General features: G+C 38.2%; 1 protein-coding gene across 1 annotated transcript in view; it reads left to right on the forward strand.

Moving 5' to 3' along the window:
• Positions 1 to 1,969: 1,969 nt before the first annotated feature.
• COL19A1 (collagen, type XIX, alpha 1) overlaps positions 1,970 to 17,057 on the forward strand; it is a 669,215-nt gene continuing 654,127 nt past the window's right edge. The window contains exon 1 of the mRNA XM_006899482.1: positions 1,970 to 2,060. Coding sequence (XP_006899544.1) covers positions 1,970 to 2,060 — 91 coding nt within the window. The remainder of the gene's footprint in view (positions 2,061 to 17,057) is intronic.

The following is a 17,057-nucleotide window of genomic DNA, read 5'->3' on the forward strand; positions in this document are numbered from 1 at the left end:
TAGGATCGCTATGAGTCACAGGTGACAGCACATAACAACAACAACAATTTGCTCATTATTGTAAATAATTTATTCTAATATTATTCCAGGGAGTTCTAGTGGCCTATTCCATTGGGAGTTGCACTGCTAACCCCAAGAATGAGCATCTCTAGCAGTTCAAATCCACCAGTTGCTCCTTGAGAGAAAGATGGACACACTTCTTCTGTGTGATTTACAGTCTTGGAAACTCAGCTATTCATTAGTTTTGACTCATGGCAGAGTTTTAAGAGTTTCAGAGTCTTATTTCTAGTTTGCAGATCAAGAAATTGAAAGATATTCATAGGTGGCAGAACACAGATATGAATTATAATAATCTTTTTATGTTTATAATATACTTCCAATTTATCAGTGAATAGAAAACATTTTTGTCAAAAATACAAGCATAATCAAGTATCTCCTGGAAATTAGATCAATATTTGTGAATTCATGTTATTTGAAATTGGATTAATTTCTCTGACTAACTTGAAATCTTAACCAAGATAAGTTTGCAAAGTCATATGAGGATTGGGACTATATCTAGATGAAAGAGTGCAAAAGAAATAAGGCATAATTCCAGCTGGTTGATATTTAGAACCACACAAACAGTTTTAATATTGCAGTTGCTGCTTCCAGCCATTCATCCAGAAATATCTGAAATCTTGAATTAATTTTAAAATGCTGATCTTGAGGTATTTGGCACACTCAGAATACTAAAAAAGATGGTGGCTGTAGCTTTTTTCCTAGTGTGTCTATTGATAAAAATTACACATCGGTATGATAAATTAATTTACACTTGATTCTTTGCAATTCTCTTGGCAAAAATATATATTTGCATATTTGGAACTCTTAAAATAGTTATTCTGTTCATATTATAATTGTCAATTACACTGAGGAAATAATATTTTTACTTCCAATTCATTTATTTCCATGTTAGCTATTTCTATAAAACAAAGTGATTTTTTAAAGTTTCTGTTATAGAAATTATATTTACTATAACTTGTTTTATAATATCTACAGACTAACAGATGAAATTTAAAAGACAAGTAATTATGAGAAATAAGATATGAATGTTAAATAAGATGCCAATAACGCTTATATATTGAAGTCATTGTATATATCCATTTTTAACTTTACAGAAGGAAAGATTACTTTTCACATTGCTTTTTACTTCCAATAGCAAGTTATTCAATTCACTAACAACATAGGAAGTGTATAGAAACATATTGACATAATTTTAACCAAAATAACTAAAATTGATATTCAGAAGGGAATATAGAGCTATAAATAATAAAACTAATTTGAAAGTATAAATCAAGGTAAGTGATGTGGTTTAAAATAATAACCTTAAAAGAAGAAAGACCCCAAGAGGCTAGATGTTACTGGTGGTGTGTGCCTTTGTGTTGGAACCAATAGGAAGCTGTAGTCGCCTTAAAAATTTTCTAGAAACTAATCTTGTAATCAGTATGTTTTCAGAAATCTCTGATACACACTAACATATATCCTAGGGAGCTCTAGTGGTCTAGTAGATAAGGAGTTGTGATGGCAACTCAAAGGCAGGCAGTCGACTGAGTATACCAGCTGCAACACAGGAGAAAGATGGGCATTCTCCTTTCATGTGATTTATAACCTCTGAAAACCCACTAGAGCATCAGCTATGAGCTAGTTCTAACTCCATAACAGTGAGTTAACTTTTTCAGAAAGTGTATCTTGATGTTGTATAAAATGACATCTCTTACGTTCTCATATACACAATTTTATGACTTTGTGTTATGTAAACACATTGCTTTCTCTTGGTGCTGAATTTTCTGGATAGCATTGAAGAGAATGTCTATCTATCTATCTATCTATCTATCTATCTATCTATCTATCTATCATCTATCTAAACTTCCATCTAACATTTTTTTTTCTGCTGCAGATCTGTGGTCATTTGTTCAGATGGTTTTGGGACACAATGAGACACAGCAACTCTTGGAAACTTTGGCTGTGGGTGACAATCCTCTTGTTTCCTGCTTCTACTTCTGTGACTGTCAGAGACAATCCAGGTATCCAGGCCACCTCTTTGTCTAATCACTAAATGTGATCTGTAATATTTTAATAATTAAAAATCATTAAAACAAATATTGTTAAGGTAAAAGTGACCATAGATGAACTCTGTATGTGCAGAAAAAAATGAATTCATTATTTCCTCCGTTTGACCTTTACATGATAGCATCTAGAATTTCTAAAGTAACTTAATTTGTTTCATATACATATTTTAATAGAATGAGTCTAAACACCCATTCCTTTCCCTATGTCATTTCTAGTGTAAATGTATGCATGTGTGTGTGTGTGTCTATATACCTATATATATCTATATATCACTGTATTTTTCCCTTGCCTGTTCAAAAACTGCTTTTTCAAGTTATAAATACACGACTACATTGCTAATTACAATGAATGCACAACACATCTAGTGTTAATTAGGGGAAAGTGAAAAGCAGAATAGAAGGTATAAAAAGAAATGTAGTTTTAATTAAGTCAGTTTTTGTACTATTTCAGTTAAGGTAAATGAAAGCTTGAATGATCTTTAGAAGACTTCTTTAAATAAACAGAAAACATTTGCAACTGTTACATAAAAAACTGTTAAACTGAGTAAATATTTCCAGAGGTAACAGAGGCAATTTGAAGTATTGATTTCTACCTTTGATTCTTAAAATCTATTGCATAGCTAATTTGGAGAGGTTTCCTTGCCTTTGAGGGTGTGTAAAATGACTGACCTAGGTGTATTTCCCATTGCCAAGTTGAACTAGACACACTGAAGAAGCTATTTGCTAAGGCAAAAGAAGCTTTAACTCTCCATGTAAAACATCGCATATTATGAGTCTGAGACTGTGAGTTGTATTGTGTTTATTCTAATTTCTTTAATAACATCTGTTGGTGAACATATGTAAAACTTGTTGTTGGAGTTGACTCCAACAAGTAGTCTGCCTCTAGGACAAGGGTCTACAGAATAGAAGTGCCCATAATGTTTCCAAAGCTGTAATACTCAAGTGCATATATTCTGTTCCAATGTGCTTTTTCTACCTAATTAATTTTTCTGAAACATTTTTCCAAAAGCACAAATTTAAAACTAATCCAAATTCTGAAAAGGTTCACATTATGTGAAGCACTAAGAAGAACTAATGGAGGGGGGAATGAATGGAATTTTCATCGTGCCATTTGGTCAAAGGTGCTCATAAAGGAACCCATGCAAAACGTGCCAATGAAATTGCTTAACTTCAAGTATCATTTGCATTAATTGAAAATGTCACCGCAGCACTGTCACAGGGATTATTGAAGAATATGACACACTGGGCATGGCCTGGCAGGGGGCTCTTCTTGTGTCCGTGTATCTGATTCACAGCACCAGGTTCTCTTTTTAGTTTCCTCATGTGCAGACCTGCGCGTGTGGTCACTAACCATTTTCCGGAGGGAAGTGATTACATCTAAAAATAAAATATAACAAATCTGAGGGAGAGGCTAGGGTTTCAGCTCTGGAGTCTGTGAAGCTGTCAACAGTCTACGGTTAAAACTAAATATATGAAGAAGAAATTGAGTTTTTAATTGCTTTACTTGAACTCTTTGGGGTGTTTAATGATCACTTGGGATATTGTCTCATCTGGGACAGAATTCAAAAGATATATTCAGTAACAATGTGAATTTTAAAATCTTGATGCTATTAATAATTCAGTCATTTCATATTCTTTCATCAATTTTACTATTATATGGAGATTATAGGATAAAGCATATTTGCATTTTTTTCTTACCACCAATGAATGCAAATTTGAAAATGATAGCTTCACCTCAATAGTTGTCAAAAGAGGATAATGGGAAGTGAATTAATTTTAAAAAAAAATACAGTGCATAGATAATCTTTACCTGCTTTAATCAGTTACATAAAACTATTTCCTCTATCACAAAAGCCTATGTATTAAAGAATTAAAGTTTTCTTTTTTTTTCTTTACCTGTCCTAAGACAAAAGTTCTAAATTATTATAAAAAGTAATAAAAACCAGATAACCAGAGTGAAGAAAGTAAGAAGCAAAGCAAAAGTACCTGAAGAGATGACAGAATGCCATTTAAGGAATATTTTTTCTTCTACCTTTGGAAAATATTTAGGCTGTATCTAGATCTAATTAATTATTTACTTGGGCTTCATATTATACATGTACATATTTTTGAACTAGTTTTGTATTCATTTATAAAGAAAACTCATTATTCTTAAATTTGGCTTATAATAGTTAACAGATATTATACATTTGGAGTAGAACCTATGCTGGTATTTTGTTTTTGTTCACATAGGGAACTTAATTTTTATTAAATTTAGCTTTAGTTAAGATAATTTTGTTTAATTTTTAAGAAATCTTCCTGTTCAATATAGTGCCCTGTAGGAATCCCACTACTGGCATTTGTGCTTTGTAACTCTTGAATTTTGAAAATGGAAGGAAAAATATATGATTATTAGATACTGAGTATAGTTATATAAATTATAATCATTAGATAAAAAGAAATAAGATTCTCCTTTGGAGGAATTATTTAAGAGCAAAAATAAACATTGACCATCACTTTGTGACCTTTGTTGAAATGCTTGTGTTTCTATTTCTTTCTGTTCAATGGATTTTTTTTAACAAGCTTTTTCTTTTTGTCCCTATTTGGATATTAGAGAATGCTTTAATTTCCTTTATTGGAGGTATTGCCAGAGCATAAAATTGTACAGGAGACTAAAAGGTAATTAGCAACAGTGAGCTGAAAAGTCTTACTTTCCCCCTCAGTACGATAGGAATGGTGTTTAGAAATGAAATACAGAAAGGCTTTAATTTTTGTCCATATATAAAGGCAAAGTAAGCCAATTGTGTATCTGTGGTAAATTACTACTTTTAATTTTTTTCACTAAATTTAAGATCTGATTATAACTAAACAATTAAAATGTTCTTTCATGCAAACTCAAAGAGTGATAAACAGAACTTTATAAAAATATGCACATTTTAATTATGATAATATAAGAAATAAAAATAACCTCATAAGATGTGTATTAGGGAGCTCTGGTAGCCTAGTGCTAAGAAGCTGTGCTGCAATTCTGAAAGCACATGGTTTAAATTTACTAGCTGTTTGACTGGAATAGGATGGGCCCTCTCCTCCCAAGCAATTAACTTCCTCTGAAAACCTTCTGGAGGGATAGCTTTGGTTTGGTTCCAACTCGATGCACACAATAATGAAAAACAATATCTATACTTCTTATGATAAGACTGTTGTTTTTGTAGTTGTTGTTATGTGATGTCAAGTTGCCTGGGACTCATAGTGACCCCTATGTACAACAGCCCTAAACCCTGCTCTATCCTGTGTCAATCTTATAGTCTTTGACACAGCTACCACTATTACCCCAGTCACTGAATCAATCCATCTCATTGAAGGCCTTCTTCTTCTGCACTGTCCCTTCACCCTCCCAAGCATGATGTCCCTCTCTAAGGACTGGTACCTCCTTGCAACACACCAATATAAGTCAGAGAGAGCTTCAAATTCCTTGCCTCCAAAGAGCAGCCTGGTTTTACCCTCTCCAGGATGAATCTGTTCTCTTCTTAGCAGTCCATGGGATAGTCAATACTCTTCTCCAACGCCACAGCTCAAAGGTATTAAATCTCCATCTAACATCCCATTGTCCAGATCCCTGACACATATCAAGTGATTGCAAAGACCATGGCCTATATCAGGCACACCTTAGTCTCCAGACTAAGAATAGGAAAATAAAATTGGGAAAAAGGGACTAAGATTAAATTTGAATATGATGTATGTGTGTGTGTGTGTGTGTGTGTGTTAACCAAGGAGCTCTTGTGGCCTAGAAGATGAGGAATTGTGCTACCAACCCAAAGGCATGTGGTTTGAATCTACCAACTGCTCCATGGGAAAAAGATGAGCAATCTCCTCCCAGGTGATTTTCTGCCTCTGAAAACCTGAAGGGTCAGCTATGCATTGATTCCAACTTAATGGTACATAACAGCAACAATATATTGTTGTTGTGTGCTATCAAGTCACTTACAACTCATAGTAACCCTATGTACAACAGCTTTGAATCTTGCTTTAATTTGAGGCTATTTCATTGTCTCTGACACAGCTACCCCTATTACCGCAATTGCTGAGTCTATCCCTCTTATCTAGGGTCTTAACCACAGTTAAAAACTTCGGTAATTGGGGGGGGGGAGGGGAGTCAAGTAAGGACAACTGATAAGAAATGTATTTTTTTTTCAGGAAATAATCAGCATCCCTCTTCTCCTCTCATACTTTATCTGAACCCATGCATCTCTTTGGGTTTAAATATGACTTAACTGTCATTCATTATCTATATTACTTTATATCTTGGACCTTTCTGTTCAGTTCTGTACATGTATGTCCAACTATCTACTCAGTAGCATTGCCATATGAATTTCTTAATGGATCTCAGATTTGATACTTCTCTTACCCTCTTCTAAAATAGATTCATTTAATCTTTTCTTCCTCTAGTGGGATCCATTTCAGTAAATCTTTAACCAACTGAGCTAACTTTTGCTCTTACATTCAATTAATTATCACATTCTGTTGGTCCTTATGTCTTAATTCTTGTATCTCAAGTCCTTCTATTTCCCCCCCCCCACTCCATTCTCACTATTGCCTTTTTTTTGGTCATTTACTTAACTCATTGCTGTCAAGTCATAACTAACTCATTCTTGACACTCCACTGTGTATACAAGACTTTAGATTACATGTAAAAAGATTACCCATCTCTCTCTCTTTTGGAGTGATTGGTGGATTCTTGCCACCAGTGAAGCATGGCTTTTGGGTTAGTAGTACAACCCTTTGTGGGCAGTGCTTAACATCAAAGAGTGAGGATATGTGAGTGAGGTTGCCAGGTAAAATACAGAATATCCAGTTAGATTTGTGTAAAATGACCCAGGACCACATGGGGACAACCATATCTGACCTCTGCTAACTCACCAAAGGGGAACTGAAACTGGTGGCATCAGCAACATACACAGCACAAAACCAGTCTATGAGGTCAGACATGTCCTCCACATGAGTGTACCTCCTTTTACTAATTCTAATCACTTGTTATGCATCAGAGAGCTGGACAATGACTAAGGAGGATAGAAAGAGAATTGATGCCTTTGAGCTGTGGTGCTGGAGGAGAGTATTGAGAATACCATGGACTGCTAGGAAGACAAACAGATTCGTCCTGGAAAGGGTTAAACCAGGTGGCTTCTTGGAGGCAAGGATTCTGAGGTTCCGTCTAACATACTTTGGACATGTTGTGAGGAGAGACCAGTCCTTGGAGAAGGACATCATGCTTGGGAGGGTGGAGGGACAGCGCAGGAGGGGAAAACCCTCTATGAGGTGGATTGATTCAGTGACTGGGATAATTGGGATGGGAGTGTCAGAGACAGAGCAATTGGCACAGGACAGAGCAGAGTTTAGGGCTGTTGTACATAGGGTCGCTATGAGTCGCAAGCAACTCGACGACACATAACAACAACAACAAAAACAACAACAGTGCCAATCTTACTGCTCTCCTAGGTGAAAAATCCACTGTAATAGCTCACAGAGCACACAGCATCATACTCAAGATTTGAGTGTTTATTATGGACGTTAACAGGATACGATTTTAGTTGGCAACATGATGCAATTACTTAGTCAAGAGAATTTCTGAAGGATGCTCATGTGCCTTTCAGCCTTCAGCCTCACAGCCTGAGGTCAGTGTTACAAAGCTTTTAGTCTTACCAATTATGGCTGTCTCCCTCCGGTCCTCCAACAAACATGAGTGAAGGCTTCTTGCTCTGGTCCTATGGGTTAGAAGTCCTAAGGTTAACTCTGTCTCATGTGAGGTCTCGGGTTGTCTGCTGTGGCTGCTTTTACGTTCCATCTGGCTCATGCAAGAAAGTCTGGCCCCCAAGGATACACTGCATACTCTGCTTCTTTATTGCTGGTAGTAATATTCTCCAAAATCTGCTGGTGAATCTGCTCAGTTTAGTGGGAAGGCTAACCGATCCCCTTGTGGCTATGCTAACACAACCCTATTTGTATGTTCCCACTCATCTAGTGTCAAAGTCAAAGTCAACAGCTGTTTTGAAAAATAAACCCCTTAATATCATAATTTGACATTCAAACACTAATTAGTTTTGTAGTATACATTCCAAGCATTGCATAGTGTATACTTGTACTAAAATTTGTCATTATTTTTCTGAGCTTCAAATTTATTTTGACATCCTGTATTTTTATTTGCTAAACCTGGCAACCCTACATTATATGAAGAGAGGAAGTACCCTTCATTATAAAGTTGCTGAGGAAGGACACCGTAATGAGGGAGCATGTAAGTCAAGATCTAATGGTCGTGACGGTGTGTGGGATGTCAACACCTAGAAAATGGCAAGAACCAAGACCTGGAGCCAGGACCATGCTTGGCTTATGGGGAAAATGCCAGGATAAAAGAGCCAAATAAATCAGAAGGGACAAGGTGAAAGGGCACTAGTACTGAAAAATGGATCTGTGCTTTGTATGAAACCAAAATTTGGTGTATAACTCAGCAAGATCAAAGGCTGGACACTGAACTCTGGTAAATCACCACAGCAATAAATATGTCCCTGTCGTCCCTTTTGAGAAATGGTACACTCATCACCTCCAGGTGTATTCCAAGATGCCATGTGAATGGGCAAACTCTGAATTTATGCTGTTCAGCATCCTAATTTCCACAAGGACTTTTCAGTAAACTGAGCTCCAGGTAATTGGATACTGAATATTGTAATCTTCTTCAGTCTCATGACTGAATCTCTAGTTAAGGAATATTGTAATACTGTAAAGGTATATTGTTACAGTACATTATACAGAAAAGCACAATCTATAGGAATATATACCCTTTTTAAAAACTCACTGCAATTGAGTCTATTCAGACCCACAGTGACTCTTCATCAGGTTTCCAAACCTGCAATTCATTACAGGAGGAGTATTCCCTTCTCTATCCCTGGGAGTTTTATGTTCTGTTGGCAGAACAGATTATCTGGGAGGCTGGGCTCTATGAGGAGAAATGTGGGGTGAAGATTGGTGGAAGATCTATCAATAATCTGCGATATGCAGATAATACAACCCTGCTTGCAGAAACTGAGGAGGACCTGAAGAGCTTGCTACAGAGGGTCAAGGACTGCAGCCTCCAATATGGATTGAGGCTCAATGTCAAGAAGACAAAGATTCTCACCACTTGACCAATTGGCAGCATCAGGATGGATGGTGAAGAGATTGAGATTGTTCACAGCTTCAGTTTGCTTGTCTCCACAGTCAACACTCTTGGCACCAGCAGCCAGGAAATTAGAAGATGTATTGCCATGGGAAAGTTTGCTGTTAGGGACTTCTTCAAAGTACTGAAGATCATTGGTCGTGATGGTGTGTGGGATATCAACACCTAGAAAACAGTAAGAACCAAGACCTGGAGCCAGGACCATGCTTGGCTTTAGAGACTAAGGTGCATCTGATACAGGCCATGGTCTTTGCTATCACTTGTTATGCATCAGAGAGTTGGACAATGACTAAGGAGGATAGAAGGAGAATTGATACATTTGAGCTGTGGTGCTGGAGAAGAGTATCGAGGGTACCACGGACTGCTAGGAAAGCAAACAGATTCATCCTGGAAAGGGTCAAACCGGGTGGCTCCTTGGAGGCAGGGATTCTGAGGCTCTGTCTAACATATTTTGGACATGTTGCAAGGAGAGACAGGTCCTTGGAGAGGGACATCATGCTTGGTAGGGTGGAGGGACAGCGCAGAAGGGGAAGACCCCCTATGAGGTGGATTGATTCAGTGATTGGGGTAATCGGGGTGGGTGTGTCAGAGATGGTGTGATTGGCACAGGACAGAGCAGAGTTTAGGGATGTTGTACATAGGGTCGCTATGAGTCACAAGCGACTTGACAGCACATAACGACAACAACAACATCCCTGGGAGTGGCAGGGGCATTCAAACTGCTGACTTTTGTAAAGTTGTAAAGTCTAGATTACATTTTTACCAAGAAAATATCATCTCCTTTTCCCCATACAATCAGGATGTTGTTTTTGTTATTATGTGTCATAGGGTCAACTACAATTTATAATGACCTTATAAACAACAGCTCTAAACCTTGTCCTCTCCTGTGCTGTCCTTAACAATCAGTATACTGCCATAGAATATTATACAAAATGGGTGACCCTGGAGGACATTATGCTGAATGAAATATCTCAGTCATGAAAGGACAAATGCTGCATAATGCCACAGTTATAAAACGGGACATGGGGGCTGGGAGGAAACTAAGAGGGGATAAATAGTCTATATTGTATTAAAATAGATGAAGGAAGGAACTGTTTAAAAGATATCTATGATTAAGTTTTATTTGCATGACAACAGTCCAGAATAAGAGGTGCATAGCAAAGTGGATTGAGGTGGGGGAGAAAATTGTGCAACAGTGAAAGAAATTTTTTACAGAGGAAAGCAAACTGGGAGGGGGAGGGGGAGGCATTAAGGAGGGAAATGTGTAACAAGGAAAAAAATGGAAATCTAAGTTCTCAGTAAACATTTGTTAAAATCTTAGTAAGGAATAAAAAAAAAAGAAATAGACTGAAATGTCAAATGAAACTTAGAAGTCATAACATAACACATTTTATTTCTTTTTCCTAATGCTTATAATTTTGATTTGTTCTCTGTGGTGCTCAAAGCTTTACTTGAGGCCTCCAGCTTTACTTGAGGCCATAGGATCCTATGACCACAGAGAGTAACTGATCCAATGTTTAGTCTCAAATTTCCAACTCAAAACTGGCCCTCTAGCAGGCTTTCAATGCTGTAAATTGCACAAGACTAGATTGCCTGTCTTTCTGCTGAGGAGATGCTGGTGGATTCTGACCACCAGTGAGCCTTTGGGTTAGCAACATAACTGCTTATGATGTAGGTGAATTACTCACTTTCATTGACTTGGGTCTGAAATGACTGAAAACTGACTCTCCAGTCAATTTTCAGGGATTGTAAAAATCATGGGAGGAGATTACCTATCTTTCTCCTGCAAAAAATCCTGGTGGATTCAAACTGCCAGTGAGGCATTTAACTATGTGTGTCAGAGTAAATTTTGCTTAACACTGAGAAGGATGGAACACTTAATTTTGCTTATGCAAAACCTATGCATAAAAAGAACACAGAAAGGAAATACTGCTTGGCTTAAAATCAGGAAAGATGTGTGTTAGGGTTATAGCCTTTCTCTGCAGTTATTAAATATGCATGCTGAGCAAATCATATGAGAAACTGGACTATACGAAGAAGAATGTGGCCTCAGGATTAGAGGAAGACTCATCAACAAGTTCACTTTGCTTGCATAAAGTGAGGAAGAATTAAATTACTTGTAGAAGATCAAAGACTACAGCCTTCAATATGGATTACATCTTGACACCACATATAACAAAAATTTCAAGCTTTGGATCAATATGCAGTTTCATGAAGAAAGTTTGATCAAGAAAAATTGAAGTTGTCAGATGTGTTGCATTGAAAAAATATGCTGTCAAAGGCCTCTCCAAAGTGCTAAAGAGCAGTGATATCAATTTAGAGGCAAAGGTGAGCCTAATGCAAACCATGGGATCTTCATTGCCTCCTTTGTATCTGAAAGATAGAAAATAATAAGGATGACAGAAAGGATGATCCGTTTGAATTCTCGTGCTGAAGAAGAGTACTGAATAACCCCTGACATACCAAATGAACAAACATGTATGTTCTGGAGGAAGTGCAGCAAGTTTGCACTTTAAACGTAAGGATGTTGAAATTTTCTGCACGTATTTTAGGCATATTGTCAGGAAGGATCAGTTCTTTGAAAAAAGACATCATACTGGGGAAGGTGGAGGATCAGAGAAAGAAAGGAAAATCATCAAGAAGGATTGACTCAGTGGTTGTAGCAGTAAGCTTGAGCATATCAGTGATAGCCTGTGAGGATGGTACAGGGTAGGACAAGGTTCAGATCTGTTACAGTACGTTGGATAAGTATGTGCATATTCAACTCAGTGTTACCTGTGGGGGAAAAAAGCAAGGCCTTTGTGGGAATGGTCTTAACTTATCCTTACCAACTTCATAAAAGGGAACTGACCCAGTCAACAGCATCAACAACATAAAACCAATTCTCATGAGGTCTTACTATCTCCTACATTTTTTAAACTCATCTTTACACCAATCTTACTAATTTACTGGGTTCAAAATCAGATATAATATCTCACAGACCACACAGAATCACACTGGGGAAGTCAAAAGGTTACATTTCAGATTAATAGCAAAATGTGCTCACAGGTACCTCAGCTTTGATCCTTGTGGCTTTACGCCAGTGTTACAAAGTCCTCAGTCCTACCAATTATGGCTCTGGCCTCTCTCTCCCCTAGTTGTCCAACAGGCTTGGGCAAAGGCTCTTAGCTCTAGTTCCAGAGGGTTAGCAATCCCAAGGTCAGCCGTGTCTCATGTCAGCTCCTGGTTCTGTGCTGTGGGCATTATTGCTCTTGTTGCTGTAGGCCCTAGCGTGGCTGGTGCAAGAATCTCTGGTCCCGAAGGACACATTACATTCTCTTGCTTCTTTTCTGATAGGAAGTTTTTCCCAATTCTGCTGCTGGATCTGCTCAATTAATGGAGAGACTAGCCATCCGCTTACGGATAGGCTAATACATCTTATTTAGATATTCCGACCTATCCACAAAGTAAGTTAATGGATAGGGAAGCCATTTTGGACAAAAAGGCCGTTTACACCACAGTACTTGATGATGACAAAATAGAAGCTTTGCCTTTGAATTGGTGTACAATGCTCTGTGGACTATAAAAGGGGAAATATATACTGAAGTAGACTTGTTATTTATTTCATCTCTGCCATTGAGCAGCTCTGTGGTCTAGGGGAGAAATCACATAAATACTCTTGGGCAATGATTTCATTTTCCTTGGAACCACAGACAGCGTGCATGGTAACAGCAGTAACTTGCTCTTATTGTTTACTGACAAGTCATAACTGACCCTTGAGCAGGTTTTCAGAAGCAATTTATTTCACGAGAGGAGATTTCCTATATTTCTTCCCTGCAGCAGCTGGTGGATTTGAACTGCATACCTTTGTGTTGGCAGCACAATTCCGTACCAAATAGAGTCATTAGAGCTCCCTAACTTGGTCCTCTAAAATCCCAGTTTTGAGAGAGAGATGAATAAATATATAAAACTCCATATATTTGGTTTTAGATAATCTAGGTAAAGTCATGATAAAGCCAAATTTGACCTAGTATTTTCCAATATCCTTCCAAATCTATTAGATTTATCAACCCTATTAGATCCAATATTCTTCAACTTTATTAGATTCTTCAAGTCAAGTTTTAAGGAAAGTGAGTCTGACAATCCCTAATCCTTAACAATATTTTAGCAAGATTTTCTTGAATACATTTTAATTTACTTTATAAAAATATATGATGAAGAGTTTCAAAGTTGTGCATGTTTAAATTTTTTTTGTGGTAAAATTAGAGTAGTTCTGCAGTGCTGACTCAAAGAGCATTTGAGGTGACAATCCTTGTAGCAATTCTCTTCTGTCTATCCAATATAATAATTGGATTTTATCTGTAGATCTAATCCGTGGATAGCTGGATTTTAGCTGTACCTTTTTATTTTAAGAAATACACTGAGAAGGTGGAGCAAAATGGCAGCATAAATGTTTGCATGCTTTTAGCTTCCCACATAAAAAGGAAATTCACAATCTTGGAACGCTGGTTTGGAGGACCAAGGTGAACTCTGAATTGAAGAATTGATAGCATAGGACTCCCCTCTCCCCAGACAGCATGATTTACTTCGGGGGTGCAGCCTACCATCCTCAACTCACTGCAGTGGCTGGTGCCTCAGATTTGGAAGCTCACATTGCACTGGAACAGCCCCTGAGAACTGACCAGTGTAGGATAACAAGTGGTGGTGAGTGAACACCGATAAGTTCTGCTGCTAATTCAAAGACGATTGAGACTATCTGCAGAAGAAAGATAGGCAATCTTCTCCATTTGGAGTTTACAGTGTGTACTCTAATGGAGGACCAGGTATGGAGGTAATGAGTTTGAGGCCAAAGACAGTGTTTCTAAGATGAGTTGTATGCACCGACAACTGTATGGTAGAATTATAGGGAGTCTCCTCCACTTGTGCTTTACAGCCTCAGACATCCATCATGAGTCTTTCTGAGTGGGAACTCCTCAACCTCAGAGAGTTAATTAGTGATGATTGGTAATCTCTAAATGAGAACTGGAGCTGGAGTGACATAGCCTTTGTATGCCCTAGACCGTTGAGATGGGCATGGAATTTGTACTGGAATAGAGTAAAACAGTCAATGTCCCCAGTGTAGGAATTTGGTGGTGAGGTGGTCATATCAGGCAATACAAGTCATAGAGTTGGCTCTTTAGGTGACACTGAGGTACCTACTGAGGGAGCCCAGAGGTGAAACAATGACTTCCCAACCCATCCGTGGACAGAGAACAATAGTGAAGTGACCCTGGCAGGTGCACGTAGACCAACAGGCTGGTGTTGAAGTGTTGGAAGGCATCGTTTGGTAATTCACAATGTCATCGCTGTTATGTGCTATTGAGTAAGAACCACATCACAGCCAATCCTCCAGCAGGTATTCAGACAATGCAAATCACCTGGGAAGAGTTTACCCATCATTTTCCCACAGTACAGCTGGTGAATTCAATCTGCATGTCTTCAGCTTCACAAAGCAGCTCCTTATCACTTGTGGTGAAATCTTCGGTAAGATTTTCATTCTCACATTTAATCGTGCTAATGCGAAACCTATACTTGGACCAAGAGGCAGTAGTTAGAACAGAGCAGGGTAACACTGCATGGTTCAAAATTGGGAAGGGTGTACACCAGGGATGCATCCTGTCTCCATACCTTATCTGAGAGGCAGGGCTCTATGAGGAGAAGCGTGCCGTTAGGATTGGTGGACGATCTATCAACAATCTGCGTTATGCAGATGACACAACCCTGCTCGCTGAAACTGAGGAGGACCTCATGCACTTACTGCAGAGGGTCAAGGACTGCAGCCTTCAACATGGACTGAGGCTCATTGTCCATTGTCCAGTAGACAAAAATTCTCACTACTGGACCAATCGGTAGCATCAGGATGGATGGTGAAAAGATTGAGATTGTTCACAGCTTCAGTTTGCTCGGCTCCACGGTCAACACTCTTGGCACCAGTAGCCAGGAAATAAAAAACCGTATTGCGATGGGAAAGTCTGCTGTTAGGGACCTCTCTAAAGTACTCAAGAGCAACGGTGTCTCTCTGGAGACTAAGGTGCACCTGATATAGGCCATGGTTTTTGCAATCACTTGTTATGCATCAGAGAGTGGGACAATGACTAGGGAGGATAGAAGGAGAATTGATGCCTTTGAGCTGTGGTGCTGGAGAAGAGTACTGAATGTACCATGGACTGCCAAGAAAACAAATAGATTCATTCTAGAGAGGGTGAAACCAGGCTGCTCCTTGGAGGCAAGGATTCTGGGCCTTCACCTGACATACTTTGGACATGTTGTAAGGAGAGACAGGTCTTTGGAGAGGGACATCATGGTGGGTAGAGTGGAGGGACAGCGCAGGAGGGGAAGACCCTCTATGAGATGGATTGATTCAGTGACTTGGGTAATCGGGATGGGTGTGTCAGAGACAGTGAGACTGGCACAGGATAGAGCATGGTTTAGGGCTGTTGTACATAGGGTCGCTATGAGTTGCAAGCGACTCGACGGCACATAACAACAACAACAACAGTAATAAAGAAAAAAAAGCACAAGCCCAAGGGGAGGAGAAAAGTCTGATCTTCAGAGATGTTGTTCAACCAACCACTGAAAAGAGTTGAGTTCAACATTTCCAGCAGTATTTATGAAAGTGTTTCTTCACTGAAAATCTTAAATTTGTGAAAAGCAAATGTAATTTTATGTATTTGCAATATGTGCTATCTTGTGAAAGCTATCATGAAATAATTTAAACCTAACTATTTATTATTTTGGGGGTACACATTCAAGACACAATCTTGATTTATGTGCTTTCGGGATTCATTTGGTTCAACGTGACAGTTTTATTGCTTTGACATCATTGTGTACTCATTAAGTCCTTGGAAGACTTTAAATAAGATATATACTGTTTCCACCTTGGCAATAGGCCTGCATACCTTCCCTTCATTAATGAAGTGTGATAGTGGAAAGTCCCTTTCCACTATCTTGAGAACTATTTTACCCATCATCTCTTGGAACTTCCCTATATACTTTGTGAATAAATTAGCATGAATCTGTTTTTTGGGGTTTTTTTTTTCATTCATACTTACATTTCTTAGGCTATTGAATTTCTAGGTTATAGATTATATGTAGTTAGCTTTAATGAATACCTCTAAACATTTTAAAATATTATTTTATTAATTTTCACTCACCCATGCACTGTAGGGGAGTTCTTTATTTTACATTTTTTTTAAAAAAATTATATTGGTTTGCTTACAAAGTTCATATACATTGTGTTTCACACTATTCCTCATTCATATTGTATTTAATAAAATCCTCTCATGCATTATGTTTTATAAAATTAATCACTATTGGACCTTGCCAATCATTACTCTGTCTTTTCACTGGTTCCTTCCCATTTTCTTCCCACCCTCCCTCCCTGTGCCAAACTGTGAAACCCTGTGGTTTTTCCACTACTCATCTTCACCCCTCTGCTCTCACCCCTTACCCACTTGGGTTGCAGTAGAAGTTTTAATATATTTTTACGATAATGGTCATATGCAGTATTTGTTCTTATGAGACGGAGTTAGTTCACATTGTGTTTTATACAATCATTCCCATTAATTATGTTCTATGAAATTAGTCACCATTGGGCTATGCCAACCATTACTGTATCTTTTCAGGTCCCCACCAGATTTTTCCCATTTCCTTCACTCCCTCCATCCATCAAATTGTGCAACCCTATGACTTCGCCCCTACCCATTCTCACCCCTCTGTTCCCACACCTTCTCCTCTTGGATCCCCACACA

The sequence above is a fragment of the Elephantulus edwardii genome, unplaced genomic scaffold (assembly GCF_000299155.1).
Source record: "Elephantulus edwardii isolate Elephantulus edwardi_28Jun2011 unplaced genomic scaffold, EleEdw1.0 scaffold00258, whole genome shotgun sequence".
NCBI lineage: Eukaryota > Metazoa > Chordata > Mammalia > Macroscelidea > Macroscelididae > Elephantulus > Elephantulus edwardii.